Genomic DNA, 20,282 nt, shown 5'->3' with positions numbered 1-20,282 from the left:
CCCTTCTTCTGTGGAAATAGAGGCATCATGGTTTACCCCTGCCATTTGGCCATATGCATCTGTTTTATTTTTGTTTTTTTGGAGGGGTGGGGGCACTGTGGTGCAGCAGCATAGATGAACACACCTCCACACACAATGTAAACATTGAAGGGGATCAGGAACATCAGCATGTGTGATGAGCTCCCACAGATAACGTCTCCGCAACATTTCCATGATATTGTAGCTGTGTTACCTCATTACCACAATGTCACAGCAGCAGTGAGGATGTTGCGTTTGGGGTGAGGATGGAGGGGAGTACCGTGGGGGTGGGGAGCTGCAGGTATCTGCAGATGAGCTGATTAATTAAAGGGATCTCTATTAAGGTTATTGAGATGAACCCCCCTCCCCTCCACCGGCCGCCCCCATCCACGCTCCTCAGTGGTTAAAGGTGGATGGAGCAGAAGGGGGGCCGATGGAGGGGAAGCATCCTTGCCTCTTTTGACATTAGCCCGCGTGCACCCACTTCACACGCCCCACGACTCTCGCCACAAGTGCCTCTCTGCACCCCACCTTTGCGGGAGTGACTCTCTTCAGGCTCCAAAATGGGGCTGCAGAGTTTTAATCCCTCCAGCCCATCAACCCACCCACCCTTACTTCCATCTGTCAGGAGCACTGCTGGAGGAAAAGTGGGGAGGGTTTGGGGGGGGTGGCGCATCCCTTGTTCCATCCCGACGAATTTTCTAATTTCCTTTGCCTCCATGCTTTGTCCCAAAATCACGCCCCTAGCCTATCCACCATACAGCCTCTCTCGTTCTGTCCCCCCCTCCCCTGCCACCTTTTCTGTTGTTTTGGCCAAAGGAGGAAAAGTACAAATGGAGGCTCCTGTTGGCTTGCAACAATACAAACTGACAGTATTTTAACAGCAACTGAACCTGCTGTCATCATAGATGAAAACATTCGTCCATATTTTCTTGCAGTATTTCAGTCTCTTTAAATTTGTTCCACCCTGAGTCATGAACAAGCGCTACCATCATCTGCGGTCGGTCATATTCTGCTTGCACAAACCAATTTGGAGATTCTTTTAAATTTATTTTCCCCTATAATTAATCAAAAGTCTGGCACGAGACAATGAGGACCATATGCTGAAATCCCATCTCCACTTCCGAAAAAAAGTTGCCATACAGACTGTTGTCTAAAGAGAAAAGAGGTTTAACTAAGACAAATCATTGTTGTTTTACTTATCAAATGCTCTACCAACAAAATCACATTTTGTGAATAAGACAGCACCCAAAAATGAACATGTCATATTTTATTCAGTTTGAATGGACCATGAAGACATTACCATACAACATATTCATCAGTGACAACTTACATGGACATCACAGTATTAACAGGCAGTATCTCATGCAATCAATTCTAATTACTCATCCTCATGCACAAAACTAGGTAGTAAGCTTTAGGGATAGCACTCTCCTGTCAGATTAACTCCAGGAAATGAATTCAGACACTTACTACAGCTCCATCTGCTGTTTATACCAGTCTGAGTAAACCAAAGGCAGACAGTATGTCAATTATGTTGAAGATTGTTGCAGTCTTTTGGCAAGCAGCTTGAATCAAGGATAATTCATATGTCATTTGTTCATTCTCATAGTCTGTTTTATTCAAAATAAATCGAACAAAAGACAGTGAAAAACATATCTACTCACTATGTTCATAACTACCACCCGAGGTCAGTTTGTCTACCTGGAATGAATTTGGTAACTAACAACCTGTGTCCACATCTAAGACAATTACCTGCAATGTAGAAATATATTTTGAAAACAGTTTGAACAAATGCACACTACATTGACACACTAAAGCACAGAGCCTGTGCATAAGCACAGAAGCCTCATTGTTGGCACTCATTCACTTCAAGATGCAAATGGGTGGATTTGAAATTCAGCCTCTGTGTGTTATGCTTGACTACTTTAATGTTGTATCTATGCCGGGGATTATTCTCTCTACAGTGGAAAAACCTGTGCTTGAATGGCAGTGCCCTCAAAGTAGCTCCTACTGCTTTCAATGGCCTCCAAACGAGATTAGACCCGTGGCTGCTCTCAGTCCCAATCCTCTGCATTCAGATGGAGCGTAGCCAGCCTGTGTGACGGGTTTTCTGTTTTGACACTGAGTGGATGCAGTCACTGCATATTGGGCGTTTTGGAATTGAGAGGTCACTTTGGCGTTGAAATAATATCCAATAAAATATCCTGTGCTCTTTATGAGTATTCTCTGCAATTTAACATTAAATTAGGAAACAATAAGAAATATGTTGACATGTTATTGAAAGTGAAATATGTAAAAGGAAATTATTTTGTGATATTTGGCACATATTAAGTATATATGTATATACACTAGGGGTGTAACGGTACGCGTATTCGTATTGAACCGTTCGGTACGAGGCTCACGGTTCGGTACGCATGACGAACCGAATACGTTTGAATAATAAAAAAATAAAAAAAATAAATAAAAATATATATATATATATATATATTTTAAACCTTTATTTAACCAGGTAGTCCCATTGAGATTAAAAATCTCTTTTGCAAGATGTAAGTAACAATACTACATAACATTAAGGAGCAGTTTTTGTTTTTTATGCTTATGTGTTGCTAAGAAGACACCCCAGAAGATGGGTCACTCAGGTATAGTTCCATCATTGTTCAAAGAATAACTTTATGATATTAGTTGTAATGAATAAATATATTTTAAAATCAAGTACATTTCTCTGGCATTTATAGTTTTCTACTGTACCGAAACGTACCGAACCGTGGCTCCACTGTATCGTACCGAACCCAACCGTGAATTTTGTGAACCGTTACACCCCTAATATATACACACACACATACACACACACACACACACACACACACACTTGTAATCACACATTTCTGACAAATGCATATTTTGTGGGAATCAATTTGTACATTTATTTTTACAAAAATGTCTGTTTAGATGTTGAAAATATTAGACCAGATTATTAAATGCCGCACCTCTAGCTAATAGTTTGTTTTTCCCAGTGTAATAAATGAACATTCCCTTTCAAAATAAGAGATTTTATCATGTCTATATGGAAAAGACAAACATTAACAGTGTGTAGAATGAAGAGATGTCATGCTGAATGACTAGATGTGCTGCGAGGTAGTAAGTCAAATAACTACTAAATAACAGGTGTTGATAAGGAATTAGCTGTGCTGTGCTCAAATCTCCCGGGTAACTCTCTCTTTACTTGACTAACTCTAGGACGCTGCTTTATAATAAAGGCCTTCAATCAGATTCTACAAGTCATGACAAACTCACTCAATCTGAATACCGGCCATTACAAAACTATGATGAGTCTGTATTTGGACTGGATGACATACAGTTGGCTGTGCAACAGTAAGCACTTGTCCAGCAGTTTGGCCCCATCTGGGTAACACCTCAGACCTGGGCCCCTCTCTTTGGCACGAGGCCCTGCTGAGGCTGGACCCTCAGCTGCAGTGGTCTTGGACTTCTTGTACGATTTTCATACCTGCATACGAGGCCCATTTTTTTGACACTGCTGTCACTGCTTAGTCTCTGGTCACCCCCAAAAAGGTTGCACTAATCATGGCAGTTTCAGTCACATTACTGCTAAATCACAGAAGTACATTAAACAAACAGAATTATATTAAATAAAGTGTATATCAAGTTCCCATTGAAGTCCAGTTTTTTCTCTTGTATGTTCACTTCCTTTGCCCAAGCAAAAGAAAGTGAACATACAAGAGGGAAAAACTTGTGTGCACATTTTGTTTTCTCACTAATGTTCTCTCTCTCTCTCGCTCTCTCTCTCACTGTCCAATACCTGAAGGGGTATTGGTCTTAGAGTTTGCGGGAGGCAGTCCTACTTTTACTGGAGGTAGAAGGTCGCTGGTCGGCCACCTTACCGAGTTCAGAGGCTGGTTTCTGTCCCGTACTGAAACCCTTCTTGTCCTGAGGCCTGTGCTGCTTTGCACTCAGCTGTGTGGAAGGTTTTACCCCAGCATGAGACTGCAGGGATAAGATTCATAGTTTTCTTACATTACAGAATTAACGATCACATCCATTTTAAAACAGCTGCATCGAAACACCTTCATTACCATCTTCTGTAATAGGTCAATCTGGCACCATCTAGTGGTCATTGAATATGAAAAGCAGTTTGCGTGGCAATAAGAAAGCACAAAGGCAGTTCAATTAGAAAGCCTGTCTTTGAAATGACAAAGAATTTTAATTTAGATCAAAACCTGTACAATTAAAAGACACCACTCTCTTTAGTCTTATTCCAAGATACAAGGGATTATCTGGTGTTTATGACCATCTATATAGGAGCTAAGGGCTGACCTGCAGAGTGGTAGTTTATTTTTTAAATAATTCTGTTTTAATTTGTTCAGTTTCAAACCTGTCTCTTTAACAATATGAAACTCCCAATCCTAATTACCACTTCAATATTTACATGAAAGACATCTACAAATCAAAAAGGGATAACTTTCTTTAAAAAGATTATTATGAATAACGGGCAAAAACATCAACATCTTTTAAAAAAAAAAAGAAAAAAAAAGGTTTTCCTGCAAGTGCTAAATTATCTACTTAACAGGAAAGTCTCATTTAAAAAACAGGATAATGACCACGAGGTAAGTGATGTGTAAGCCGAAATAACAGTACTTAAATAGATAAGTACAGACTTGACATCTTTAAAATATTTGGGAGCCGTATTAAGTTAGAGTCCTGAATACAAAAACATACAAAGGCAGCAGAGGTCAAAATGTTGAGCTGTGCAAAACAGACATACCGGTTTGGTGGATGTGGAGGCTGTGCAGAAGCTGCTGTCTTCCTCAGCGTGGCTCCAGCATTTGCCGTCTGTTTCCGTTGAAGCACCCCTGGGGAGCGAGGATGGGTCCAGCGTGCCCTCAGAAGAGGTGAGGGACAAGTCCTCCAGAGTCTGTGTTGCTACTGTGGACGATTTAAAAAAACATCAACATCAAGTAACCTCACGTGTCTTTTGTTCCTCTTTCTCCTCCGTCCTTCCCCTGCTTCTCTGTTCCTCAGTACGATAATCAAATTCCTCATGTTTACATATTACAACCAGTAGCTGGTATGTAGACATTTACTATTTTGACCTTTTTTGGTAACTTTGACATATCCAATGGTACTGGGTACAGCCATCCCTGTTTTTTTCTGATTGGTTGGTTGTTATCTGTTGAAGTTATATATCAGGACACACTATTGTAGCAGTTCAGCAGGTCTCCGGGTAAACAACAGCAACAATACAAACACTTCATGCTACGTTACCAGTTAAATGTCAGAGTTAAACAGACCACAAACAAACTAATAATAATAACTTAATATCAATGAAAATTGCTTTGCCTCCACTTCGTCCTTTGTATTCATAACCAGAATATCTTGTTGTATGTTATTGCTGGCACAATAATGACTATTCAAGTTACCATGACCTGGATTTAGTCATTTGAAAATGGTAAATCTAAATCATTGTCTTACTCTCTTTCTGTTCCACGTGGTTGCTCATCATCTCCAGCGCATTGGACGGCATAGCAGGCACATTAGTGTCACCCTGTTGGACAAAGCACCCCGTAAGAGCTTCTCGTGTGACTCATTTGGTGAACGTTATGAAAGCAGCTGGAACAATCATTGCCTTACTGTAATCCAGGGGTTTTCGAATAGCTGATTAGCGGACATGCGGTAGGCAGGGTCCGCCTTCAGAAGGCAAGTCAATATATTTTTTGCTGATGAGACAGACTCAAGCCAATCGGTGAGCTCGTCAGTAACGATCTGAACAGTAAAACTGCATTGCAACATCCTGTACTACATGTCAATGAAGCAATGAATTCCTTCACTTGATATCAAACAATTGATCCTTTTTTTTCAGGATTACATTTAGAATTAATGTCTTATTAAGTGTCACCTGCATCACTGACTGTGGCCCAGATGAGCTGAGTAAATTTGACTTCTTTGCTCATAATCTTCTTAAGTAGGTCTTCTTTTGTTTTGGTCACAAACGGAGGCTTCCCACACAGCCTACAGGGACACACAGCTCAGACACATGTATTCACAGTATGTAGGCATGTATGTACATGTACATATAGTATATGTGTGTCTACTTACAAAATGTACATAACGACTCCTATGCTCCACACATCACACCAGTGGGTGTAACGACGACCACTCATCACTTCAGGTGCTGAAATGCACATGCACACACAAATGTTTTCCTTTTGTTTCGTCTTAGAAATGCAAATGAGGGAGCTTAAAACTACTAGTTCAAATAGTTTGTGACCACTATTTTGACATATTATTAGTACCATGTTCATCAGTACACTGACAAGGACACCCTCGCACATCACAAGCAAAGGATGTGATAGGGAAGTAATGCCTATCCGTAGCTGGGGCAGTAATGAGCAGTAAAAAGTAGCAATGCAAAGTAAAAATGTTTAGAGTCTGTGTTTTTACAACCAACACATTGAGTGTATCCTTAAGGCCAAACCGTGTGTAATGCTTTTCCATAGTAAAACATTCACAAAGCCTATTTGTTTTTTAAACTTTGACCCCTAGATTGCTTATAACCATGTTAATCGTCTAGCAGTCTTCTGCTCTCCACTTAGCCACGGTCACCTTACTAGCATTAAACCGAGCGATGTCATATTGTAGCTTGCCTGCACTACACAATTGTAATACCACACTCTTCACTCTGCAGTAATGTGGGCTTGCTTGTAGAGCACAAGATGCAAACAAAACAGGGACCTGCTCATGAAAAAGCATCGCTCCATAGCACCAAGCTTAGCAGAGTACCTTCACATATAAATATAAAATATACCTGATACATTCCACATGCAAAAATAGAATTACACTCACTTCTTACAAACTTAAAAAAACACTTTGTATGGAATATAAAATTTTAAACTTTGGTAGAACAAAAAAGGTACTATGGCAGATGGCAAAAATGCGACACCACTAATTCAAACTTAGAGCTCTATCCCTGTGTACTACTCGCATGTTGAAGGAGATATAGGTGTCATACCCATATAGATAAGAGTCCCACAGGCCTCCGTCATTATGTTTCCAATCCCTACACCACTTGTCTTCACCGATAATCCAAAGTCTGTCACCTAGGTAAAGAAAAGCACTTAAGGCGATACAAATAAACATGATTTAGATGTGCTGACTCATCGTCAATTATCTGTTAAAAGGTGCTTTGGTCAGGAAAACAAGGCTGCAGCTTGAGCATCCTTGACGATTGACATGAATAGCAACATAGCTGTTAAGGCTGTACAGGACCACTCTTAGACTATAAAGGAGCAGAAGGAGTCTGTCATAACGAGGTAGTGGGCGAAGAAACAGAGTCCATCAGAGGCTTATACTCAGTCTGACTGAGAATGGATAAGAAGGAGTAATGGAAAGCTTCACAGTTTGAGTCACCATCTTACCTTGATATTAATTCTGCCATTATCATCCTTATCGAGCTCATTCTTCACAAGAATGTTCTCAAGTTTCAAGTCCCGATGCACGATGTCTGTAAGATGGGAGGAGGAAAGGTTTTACAAAGACATAACGGCTTTGAATACCTTTTTAACATAGATATGTGTGACAATTAGCTGTCGTTATCAATATTCATATCAATATTCTTATAAAAGCAAGGGATCGAAAGGGGGCTGCTCACAGCGAGTATCACACATCTCTGCAGTTGTCACCGTGTTGCTGATTTTAATCAATTAAATACCAAAACGATTCAAAGGTATATCATCAATGACAACCATAGCTCTGAAGAAAAAATAAATGAAGTCTGCGACCAGTGTGCAACATGATTTGCTAATGTCAGTCAGTAGAAGAAACAATGTTTTGCACACACGGTCACAGTGATGGGTTTACCTTGCTTACAGTAGGCCAGGCTGAACGGCCTCGTTAACACAACTTGGTGGAGTGAGAGCAGGCAGGAGGAATAATACAATTTGCCCTGGGCAGTCCTTTTCACTGCACTGTTTGAAACAACCAATTATAACACGCAACAGTGTTGATGGGGTGTGAAAGGTAAGTTAGACCAACTGGTGTTCACAAAACAAACACCTGAAACTGTTCTCTTTCTTTCCCTTCATCCATTTAAGACATGTTTTGTTTAATGATACCTTTTTTCGACTGCTTGCTGACAGCTGAACTCTCAATTTCATATTCAGAAATGTCTGTATTTAGTAAAGTATATATACTGTAAACTTACAATAACCCATTCTAGAACACTCTACATCTGCATTTTCTTTGATTATTTAATAAAACACTGTTTACCAACTATAACATCATTTTTGGTGTATTATATTTCAGTATTCTTCCCTCGCTCACCGAAATAAACAATTGGATTCGCAGTGTAGTTACATGTACATGCAAAATGGACCATGTTGTTGCCAGGATGTGTTAGCATTAAAGCTCAAATCACAGCTGAGCCGAAGTAAAGCTCCAAAAACTAACGCCTGAATGTGACAAAGGACTTTGATAATTTGATAATCTGAGAAAACACAAGGGTTCTGCCTCCCAAGTTCAAAACCACCTCTTCCTCATTAGTATTATTAGTTTCCATAAAGGTGAGGGACACCAGCACAGAGGGACTTTCCATGTAAAAACACACTATTAATCAGCGTGGCTGATATTATTAAAATAATTATTATCAATAGCATTGTTATATTATTAATAACGGGGAACCACCCTGGGATGAGGGACCAATAACCAGTCTCAAAATGTCCATCGTGAAAGTATTATTCCACATTCAGTGCGCCATGTTTTTTACCTTTTTACACATCGAGCAAGAGCCAGGGATCAAACCACCGATCTTCCGGTTAGCGGACGACCCACACTGCCTCCTGATTCACAGCCATATGAATATGAAGTAACTCAACAACAGCATTGTTTCAATTGTCTTCTGGTTACACATTTCATGTGTGATGTAATTTCGGGGAGGAGCAAGGTGAGGACTTCAATCACCCAAGTCATCAAAAACTGGATCTTCAGCTAGCGTTAAAGGATGACTTGTAACACTCTCAAGATGTTTATCTGTAGAAGGACATTACCTCTTTTGTGAAGGTAGCTAACAGCGTCGGCTAAGCTACAGATGACCTGCCTGGTCTCGTCCTCTGTAAGGAACTTCTTCCGCTGCAACAGCTGCTTCAGATCCCCTCCAACGCAGAGGTCAACAACCAAATAAGTCATCTAGAAACAAGCAGAGAAAATGCATCTGAATAAATAACATTCATGCAGACACAGTAATAGATTATGATGTGTCATATCATATATGTCATGACCTGCGTTACACATGTAGCCCACTCTCTCAATTAGGCTTACTTTGAGTTTGTGACTTAAAAAGGTTAGCATTGCTCACCTTAGCCGTGTGGTACACTTCCTGGAGCTGTATTATATGAGCATGATTCATTTGTTTGAGAATGTCTATTTCATGCCCCAACATCTTGGCTTTCGAACTTCCTGCCTGAAGTGACAGAAAGTTAAATCATAACTGAAGGAGTTTCAGTCTGGTCGTGACCATTTGTTTCTCTCAAAATATTAAACTCTCTTATTAGTGCAACTTCTATCACAGTAAAAAAACAGGCCTCCCAGAGGGATGCCAAATGCACTCACCGCTGGTCTGGAAACCTCCTTAATAGCCCATTTAGTCTGTGTCTCAATATGGGTGGCTTCATAAACAACTCCAAAGCTACCTTGACCCAATTTCCTTCCAAATTCATAGATGTCCTGTGGGGGTAAGGAAGAGAGCAGTAATACATGTGTAATACACACCTGCTCACTGTCAGACAGCAGAGGATTTGCCTTGTGTTTCAGACTTTAGGATCATTTCACTGTTTTGAATTACAAAAACATTATGTCTTAACTCAAGACCTGAATTCCAAAGCGCATCCTAATTTCAAGCTCTCTGAAAAAAGGGAACATTTTCAGGTCTCTGGCGGTGCAGAATATAGTATTTCTAATCAAGTTACAAATGATTAAGTTGCTGCTGCAGCTCGTTCAATCTCAGGTCTAATTAACTTGATCATTATCTGTGTGCATGGAAGGCTGAGCACTGGCTGCTTTTGGATTTGGCGCAGGAAGCATTAAAATTCCCCAATGAAGAGGGGCCATACAGCAGCAAAGTGAAGTTTGATCCACTTCTGGTGCAGATAAGAGTGTACCATAGAGGTCACTAGTGAGTCTGTGTGACTTATTCAGTGGTGGCCCTCAGCACAACATGTGACTGCAGTGGAATCGTGTAAAGAAGCTTGTCATACCCTCAGGTCAGCATCATTCTCCAGGCGTATTAACGGCACATTCCTCTCCAGTGTGTCCCTGCCGGTCTGAGTGGACACCATGTTAATGCCTAATCCGCTCACGAAAGACGTGTGTCATCTAGAGATGGAAGAAGAGGGCAGTCATTATCCCTCTGAAATGGCTTGTCAGGCCATAGCATGACAGGTTGTCCATAAAAAAAAAATATTAAAATCTGCTCAAATAATAACTGCATTTCTTTGATTAGCTATCCTAAAAGATATGTTCACAAATGCAGTCAGGGAGAGGGACTTCTTAAAATGTTGTGATTATTAAAGAACAAAACACTTTTGTGAATATTGTTGTGGTGCAACAGATATGACTATCATTTTATATTCATTATTGATAAACAGTTATAATTAAAATCATGAAATCATAATTAACAGTATTGTTTTCAATGTATTTCAAGTATTATCTCAAAATGTATTACAGCCTAACATTCATTAATACAAGCAATCATCCCTGCTAGTTTTGAAACAGAGTTAAGACGTCAACAACCTTTGATTGAAGCTTCTTATGTAACACTTTATAATAACTACACACTATGCAGCATTAGTTAAGTATGAGTAAACAATGAATTCATCATTTATAAAGCATTGTTTCTACATTAACTCATTAGTATGCAGTTCATAACAACAGTTATAAATGTTTTATTCTTGATTAATAAGCTTGTCTGTTATGTGTTTCGTGATTGTGTTTTCATACTTTATAAATGATGGCTTCCCCATTTGTAAATGAAGTATTACATAGATTACAAACCAATTATTAAGGAGTTGTAGATGATTCATTATTATGCTTATTAATCAAGAATAAAACATTTATAACTGTTGTGAATTGCACACTAATGAGTTAATGGAGGAACAATGTTTTATAAATGATGAATTAATTGTTTACTTATACTTAACTAATGCTTCATAGTGTGTAGTTATTGTAAAGTGTTGCTGAAGCTTATTTTACTCGTGCTGAGGACAGTTTAAAAAACAGCTCACGAAGTTAATTCAAGAAATCTACACTTGTGTACAGAATCACTGAATATTTACTTACCCTCGTCTAACGTGTCAATTGTTTTGGTTTATGACCAAACTTCTGTCTCAGTCCAGGCCCATATTAACTTTAAGCACAATTTGTCTCTAAAGCAACATTAAATGTAAAGCAATTATTAAGTGATGACTGGGAGCTATGAAGTGGATCCACCACATGCACAGCAATTAATTATTAACAAGGAAGCGGTGTCTTTAACCTCTTCAGGCTGATGCATTATTTTAGCCCTGACAGGGCTCCCATAACAGGCCTGTCTCTCCCATTATCTAATGTCTATTTTCCAATCAAAACGGTTGTGACAGCTTCTGGAAATTCCAATCACCTCAATCACCGCTCATTTGTGGAAGACAGAGGCATGTGATGAGTGTATCACTGGGGACTTGAAGTGACTGGAGGAGGGTCCTCACACCTCAGGTGTCTCCAGGACAGAGGTGTCTGGTCATTAGCCCCAGTTAAAAGGTGCAAAGGAAATTGGATAGCAGGGTCAGGTCAGGGGGAGAAGTCTGATCTTAGAAAGGGTCAGTAACAGACACAGGTTTTGAATTGCTTTACGCTTGGGGTTGTCTATCTGCAATTCATGGAGCTGTGTTTCTAACACCACAGATCAAACTGCAGGTCAAAACACAAAATATATTACCCTATATTACTTGTGTCTGTTAACACTGCAGCTTGCACACAAACACTAACAGAAGACTTCGTGGGCCGGAGGAAGACAACTAACCCAGACAAGATCAGACTTGGCGTCCAAATGCACCCGTGAATTATTGCATTTGAACCCTGATCAATACTGATATACAGAGGTGCATTTGCTGCTACTGTCAAGTTAAAAAAAATCTTGGAAATTGTAAATGCAACTGAGAAAAGCTATCAGATATTTTCCCCCGCCATTAACGAACTTCACCAAGAGGGCAGGTTCCTCCCAGTTTCCACCACTCTCGGTGAAGCTGACCCAAACAACACTCAAGAAATTGCTAATGTAGTGACAAGGACAAGATTCTATCCCAGCTTGCAACTTGGCCAAGTGTGTTTTTTGCATCACCAAATTGCTGGAAATAAAATCTCAGTGGTTGGTAAGAATTGTGCCCCTTTGCTTCCGGTTCCTCTAAAATGTCTTCCATTAAGCCTAAGTTATCGTACCAGGTACCTGGTACATCGGTAGTAATAATGTGAAATTTAAAAACGTTAAAGTATTCTGTGTATGAATCTTTTCTTTCCATCTCCCCATAGATGGAGGATCAACCCATGAATGAAAACTTAATTATTAACGATGTCAAGTAATGATTAAATAACAGAAGACAGCACAACTGAACAATGTCAAAACATAAAGGTCTTTGTTCACACACACACAGACACACTGAAAGACAAGTAAACATCAGAACACACCCCAACCCAAAGGAAACAAAGGCTGTGGTCCACCTTTTACGTTGAGTTTGCCTCATCTCCAGTTTCAACAGGAAGTAATTAGAGCCGCCGGTTCATCACAAGTCAAGCCCATACTTGCCTCATCTCCCCATCATTCTGTCAGACAGCAATTTGTGTTTATTTACACTACTGAGTACCCAGTGAACAAATATACGTCGTGCCTAATGACTGGGAGAGTGGGGGATCAATGTCACTTTGGAACAAAGAGAGGACATACAATGGATGACTCTGATCTTGTGTAACCTTTCTTCCCTTAAACCTGCTTGTCTTTCATTAACTCAACGTAATATGTATTTTCTTTCTCCCGTCCTTAAAGCCAATACGACTGCTACTAGCCTAGAGAGGCTGCAGTGTTATTTTATACACTACTATTATAATACTATAGACTTCTGAACAGACCTAACACAATCCTGACAATGTCGTACAGCAATACAGTAATACTGCTGCTGATCAACTAGTTTTAAGGGCTATTGCAAGTAGGGCGGGGTATCTGTGGGTAGCACAACACAAGAGATGCTGAAAATATTTGTCAATTCATCAACGAGTTAATCGACGTAAAATTAATCAAGGATTTTCTGCCCTGTAGGTCAAAACATCTTGTTTCATGAGCGGCTTTTCCCATCTGCAATAAGGTCTCGGAATGCTGCCTCCTAACTTTGAATATATACACGTCTGCATCTTTGTGTCATGTGCTTAAATATCCACTTTGTTCTGCCGATCCAGTAATACCGTAATTATCATTTATTGTGCGATATGTCTGTCAATGTATGACGTCTGTCTATGTGCAATGCTTCATATACCGCGGACTGTGTCTAGTCGCCACATTTATCACTTTTTTTCCCTGATACTTTAGACACTGAACGGTTAATCACGAAAAGATTCAACTCAATAATCAATGGTGGAAATAATCATGATTTGCAGCCATTTATAAGTGCCAGTTTCCAGAAGAATAACTGCAGCATATCAAAAGTCAGCAGTGATGTGTCCCCAGAAAGAAATGTGCTGCTGTGTCAAAACGGTTACCTCTTTTCAGTCTCAACCACACCATCAAGATAATGCAAATTTCAATTATTGTACAGCGCCTTTGATTTCTTTAATGGAATAAATAGCAGAATAAATTAGGTTTAAGCAGCTTCTAATGATGGTGCCTCAGGCTGTAACAAGCAGCCTCTAAAATATAGCCTGAAAATCAAACAAAAACAGAATCTTACTTACTGCAATTAAAATGTACACTGCTATCCGTTTTGCTTGAGCCCAAATATTACATTTTCCTCATGTGAAACTTAATCATTTATTGACAGCTTGGCTTTGATGACAAATGATAAACTTCACAGTCCTAATGAAGCGTGGAATTACATTACCTGATGAGGCAAGAAATTGCATGTTTAGAATGCAAATATAGAGCCCATCTACTTCACTAAGTTATGAGGTGACTCATAATATTATGCAGAGAGATTATCAAGGCTTGTGGTCTAAATGTAATATACCGAGAACCTTTCAACCTTAAGCCATTTAAGCATACAACACTCACTAAAGAGCTGTGAACAAAACATAATAGACAGCTGATGGACAAAAAAAAAGGAGGTTCTTTAAATTGCTATTCCTACACTCAGCAAACAAGTAAAGCATGCTGCTGCTCCCAGAATCCCCTCTGTCTCCAATGTTCATATTTGATAAGTCTATTGGAAAGAAAACATGCTTTTGCCAAAAGGAAGTAAATGATCAAATTCTGCCATTTTGCTCTGAGCACTCCACATGTTGCTCGGAGATAAGGGCCAACAAATTCAAATTTTCTCATTGGTTTAATCCTGGTTAAAGCTAATCTCTGCCCTATGCTGGGCTCAGCCTTGGGAAGCTGTGAGGGCATACATCTGTGAGAGAAAATGTAGGCCGTAGCAAAAAAAAAAAAACAAGAACAAATTCATTTCAATGACAACCCGGAGAGAGAAGTTCATATCAGTACACAGACCTTCTGTTATAAATCATTCATTGCCCAACGTTGACACTCCTTACTAAACATGTTTTTAACCAGTTAGCTAGGACAGAAGACGCAGGACAACATCATCTTTATGACCAAATAACATTGAGGCTTTAACTCAATAAATCTAATTTAGTACTTTTTCAATCGGGGGTGACGTAACTATTAACGTAACTCGGTGTATAAGTTACATGCTTGAAGCATAAGCATAACTTGAACACGTTAAGGATACTCTTCTTAATGCATATAATAGTGCAGTAAACTTGAAGTCTGGGTAATCAATTTAAGGAAACGATAAAGTACCAGTACTACTGGGCTCAGCCTGGTTAACTGGTTAACTGGTACTACTGGTACTTTATCAGTGTGTATTGGGGGTTTGGGGGGGGGGGGTGCTACTGTTACTGCTACTGGCAGTAGCAGTAGCAGTAGCAGTAGCAGTAGCATCCCCCCCCCCCCCAAACCTCCAATACACACGTTGTCATGGCAACGAAACATGACGTTGCACGAGCTGACGGTGCAGAAACGTCTGAAGATGATACACATGTATACATTTACCATGGTGGTAATAGTGTGAGAGCTCACGTTAGGAGATTGAACAGACGCTCCTTACCTCTTGAAGTAGAGCATTTTCATTCAGCGGGTTGGTCTTCACCAATACACAAACTTTTTCAGTGAGTGACTACGGGAAGCGAAGAGGGACAAAATTCCACTAATGAATGAACAGGGCAACTCTTAATTCAGGGGTTTGCAGCGCCCCTTGTGGCTCGAGTATGTGTCGACCAACGTGAAGCCGACTTGGTGGTGGGAAGGACGCGAAAGGTGCGCCCACGATTTTCACAGATTTACAACGTGCGCAGTAACCATAGATTCTGGGAAACCAGTTTTCTGTGAGGTACCCTGGATTTTCTTTGGTCCGTAGTCACCATCTAGTGGACGAAACTGTAGTGTTTCGTGTGAGTTGTCAAATTCTTCACAATTCATTTTGGAACATTTCAACCACAGTTGTCTGTTAGGATGAAGATAGCATTAGAGAGTCAAAACTTTGAAGTATTTTGCATTTCATCAACTGGGAAGATTACGAGATCACATCATAAATTACTTGAAAATGTATTCCTATGAGCAAGGCCACGATGGGAGCAAACGTAAAGAAATCCTTTCTATTACTGTATGCTGTGAGATATTTGACCAAGACATAGATACTGCTGACTCTCGACATTAGCCTGTGCATGGCCATGTTGTGTGCTTCTGCACCTTGACCACCCAAATGTCCCTTATTGGGATACAAAAGCTTTGTTTGATGACCTTATCTACAATCATGGTCCAAGATCATTTTTTCTGCACGTCCAAGAAAATATAGACTCACATTCATTGTAACATCACACCTACTGCACTGTTTATACGCACAATTGAAATGTCTTTGTCAACAATTCCTTATCCAAACTCAGAACGGCAGCTATATTTTTATTTTTTTTAATGCTGCTTTAATGTTCTTGATTAACCTACTGAAAACAGTTAAACTGAGTTAGTTCAGCTCTGTTTAGGTTACAATTGAGCTGTTTGCATGCAATTTAAAGAGATTAGTGGAAGGTGGGCTCTGTAAATGTTAACATTAAATCCTATTTGGGCTGCCTGAATTGTGATCTTTGCATGACATTTAACTGCACCCTAGAAAAGCATATTTTAATTAGGTCTAGACTAACATCTGCTTTTCAGGAGGTCTGTTGGATGCAGCTTTCAGATTGTCTCTACATTAAGACACAAAGCATGTTGCATACTGTAATTCAGCTACCAACTGCAAAATGACAGCAGACCACCTCCCACCTATTTTATATCATCAAACAAAATCAGCAGAAAAATAAAGTACACCATAAAGTCAACATTTTTTCCTCAAACCCTGACTTTTGAGAAATTTAATTACAACAGAGATATTTTACATGCTGTGAAATCATTGACCTTTGACCCCCACCTACAGTGTCCACTGTTTGATTCAATAATTTGCTGGACTTCTAGTCCACTTCATTCAGGACGCCTCCCCTCCCCCTTGCTGTACTGCATGTCTATGTTCATTCATATATTGTAATATGCCTTGCTGTAAAATCAATTGCCCTGAGGGGACAAAAATAAAGTTGAAAGTTGAAATGATGCATCATTGGTCACTGGTATTTTGACATGCAAATGTAGAATATGTTTATGTATTTGTTGAGCGAAAGAAAATGCCTGGAGTATCCAGACAATACGTATGTTTAGTTACAGACATTATGACCACTGATTTCCGCCATTAGACAGACTTCCGCCTTTACCAGAGACGTTATTGATGAGTGTGTCTATGGGTTTGGAGCCACTGTATCGTCTGCGGTCTGCAAGGTGCTTAAGGTTCTCCATCACATGACAAATCAGTTTAGTAAAGAAGTTAGATTTCAAAGTAGCTCTCCTCTGAGAGCTTGGCACAGTCATCCTGAGCCAAGGATCGGCCCCTGGAAAGTATACTGTGGGCACTTGCCTTGACGAGACAGTGCGTCATGTCAGCTATTTTGTAGATATTGAATGATTGCTGTTGGTTTTCACTTAGTATCAGCTGGAGAACTACTCATGTCATGAAATGGTTTCTGCGAAGCACAGCTAATGTCGTGCATAAAAAGGCACAGATCTCCTTTACTGTTTTAAATTAAAGGGATTATTTACCCAGTTAATTAACTTGGAGGAGCTCTGAGGTTCCAGTACTAGTATGAATCCAAAATATAAAATGTCCTTAGCCCAGTGTGCTTGGGTTCATATTGATTCTGTTTGTCTACAAAGTCAAACTGTGCTTCATACAGGGAAACCTCTGCTCATCCCAGTACAGCGTGTTGGAATGCAGTCCTTAACTCGCAGCATACCGTGTTGATCCTCACCCCGATAGGTCCACACACATTCATGTCAGGAATGGGACTCATTAGCTCATCAAAGTAAATCCCTCATCTCGGCTTCATTCCCAGCAGACTATACGGTCACTCACCCCTTACAACTCTCTTTGATCTGCGGCAGGATGCTTGTGGCGTGGAGGAAGGACAGTCGGTCAGTGATGGTGTGCACCACCACAAATCCATCTGGCCGGTTCACATGCTCCCACAGGATACACCTGCTGCTTCCACTCTGACACAGCAAAGGTGGATGCAGAGATCAAACGCAGCACATTTATTAACTGATCTGACTACAGAAGCCATGAAAAGATTTCATCATAAGATGCTTCTTCATCAACCTATTGCAGAAAGCTGCGAAAATCCTGGTAAAATATTTGCTCAGACAAACAAGAAGGTTGCCAAAAGAGAGTAAATTAGCTACGTCACAGTGTGGTGGAAATGTATCATATGGTTCTTTTAGTTATAACTTGTCTCACTTAAACCTGCATATACCAGCCTAACCCTGTTCCCACGAAAAGGCTGGGAACCTGGCCTTGGTGGGTGAAGCGGCCGACAACATCTGTGAGGGGGAGGGGGGGGTGAAGAGAGAGGAGACAAGATAACGCGCATACATACTCTGCTTTGTCTTTTTATTGTTGTTAGATCTCCGAACCATCCGTGGGGAAAGAACTCTATCCATTCAGCTGAATTATTATTGAAGTGTCTGTTCATTAAATATGTTTTTAGTACTTTAAGAAGTTCCATCGTGATTATTTCTCAGAGAGGTTAAAGAGATTTTCTTTCCACCGCACACAGTATGGCAACAGTGTCACTGAGATACTTTTATGTGAGACTCTTTTGAGAGTTTTGCAGCCAATAAAAGTAAAAACTTTGGTGGTGAAGCAAACCATGTGTGCCCCCAGTAAACGTATTCTGCTGTCGCAATAGTTGCAACAAAAACCTTTAAAGGCTGAGCGATTACTACAGCTGCAGGCTACTATTATGAATATCTCGGTAACATTTGGTATATTTTGTATGGTACAGAAGACAATAACCACAATGCATCACCTAAACTAATATAACACATCCTTTTATGATTAAAACATGTTGTTTTTGCCTGTGAACATGGATCAAATATAACCAAGTTGAACTGTCTGCCATCAATGGACATCCTTCATGGAATAATGAATCTGCAAAGAAACAAGTCAAAATATGTTTTATATAATGAGTAGGATATGCTATTAATCAAGTCTTAACCGATGAACAAGTGGAGAGTTAAACACATTGAATGCAAATGTGCAAAGCTTTCTCATGAGAGGCAATGATCACAGCATGATGCCAGTTTAGTCAAACTATGGGACAATTATTACTTTAATCAATGTGGTGCATGATTACACATAGGGGGAAAACAAACCAATTAATTTAGAGCAGAAGTGAAGAGGTTCGAAACATAAAACCCCCTCTGCAAACTGTAATTCTATTGCAATCATCCAGCCTGCAAGATAAACACTTTGTGATGGTAAAATGTGCACATCGCTGATTTAAAACACATATGACACAGACTGAAAACAAGGTTTTGTTGACTCACCTTAGATCGATGAACATAATAGGCGAGGCCAACAGAAACACATTGGGAAACGCATGAGAGCAGTAATGAAGTGCCTTTCTTCGACATTTAAAAAAATAGTGGTTTCATGAATACATCTACATGCTGGCACTGGAGGGATTACTCCATAATGTTTAGGCAGGAATCTCACCGGAACAGCTGGGGACAATCTGAGAGTAACAACGAAACAGAGTTTTGAAATTTGGCATTTGTTTAAAAAGACTTGCAACAGTGTGCATGGATCCTTTTGTTGCTCACCTCTATGCCAAGATGCAGAGGAAAAAGCACATTTCATATATTGACGTACTTTTAATAATACAACATATCTCAACCGGGTTGTGGAATATATCAAACACAGTATTTGTAATATGTTGCTGAACATAACAAATAATGCAACTTTTCATAAAAGTATCATATTTGTCCATACATTATACATCTGAGTATAAAACGAATTTACAGTTTTGCATTATTTTATTTTATTGTCATTGCATTTTGTTAAATGTTTTTGAAGACAGCACAATACTCGCATGCATTACAAAATGCATATGGAATCCTTCCTTGCAATTGAATGATGTTGGATATATTACATTATATTTGTCAATATGTCACTTTAAATTTCATAAATAATTTTGCAATGAAACTTTGTTACTTAGGTAAAAGTGAAGACTAAAAACTAAAAGTCTGAACATTAGTTGAGTGCTTATTATTTTACAACATAACAATGCCCAGTAGATCCACACGAGATCACATCAATTTCCTCTCAGCTAAAGGTTGGAAATCATCCCGTTAGCTTCAGCGGACACATTCATTCAGTCACTTCTTTCCAAGGAAATCCGAATGTCTTAGTGAAGTCAATACGATACATTTCTATCTATGCTCTCAGTGTGGTGTTTGGGAGCTACATTACTCGACAAACATCATACTACCATTAGCATCTGTCTTGGTTTAACATAATGTCAACGTGTAACATTACATTTATTTTATAATGAGACGTATGTCAGATAAATGAAATAAACACACACTTATACAAAGTTCC

At 39.6% G+C, this 20,282-nt stretch overlaps 1 protein-coding gene across 1 annotated transcript; it reads right to left on the bottom strand.

Annotated features, from left to right (window-relative positions):
* Positions 1-3,196: 3,196 nt before the first annotated feature.
* Positions 3,197-10,364, bottom strand: stk33 (serine/threonine kinase 33; the record flags this gene model as incomplete). The annotated part of the gene is made up of 12 exons (XM_079284295.1): positions 3,197-4,023; positions 4,802-4,959; positions 5,509-5,581; positions 5,668-5,753; positions 5,933-6,045; positions 6,133-6,208; positions 7,046-7,133; positions 7,452-7,537; positions 9,078-9,216; positions 9,386-9,490; positions 9,640-9,753; positions 10,284-10,364. The coding sequence occupies 12 exons, from the start codon at positions 10,362-10,364 to the stop codon at positions 3,856-3,858; spliced, it is 1,287 nt and encodes a 428-aa protein (XP_079140421.1). The 3' UTR covers positions 3,197-3,855.
* Between the last annotated feature and the right edge of the window lie 9,918 nt (positions 10,365-20,282).

This window comes from Melanostigma gelatinosum, assembly GCF_949748355.1.
Source record: "Melanostigma gelatinosum genome assembly, chromosome: 2".
Classification (NCBI taxonomy): Eukaryota; Metazoa; Chordata; class Actinopteri; order Perciformes; family Zoarcidae; genus Melanostigma; species Melanostigma gelatinosum.
The sequence above is the reverse complement of the archived record's forward strand: the minus strand, read 5'-3'. Positions and strand labels throughout refer to the sequence as shown.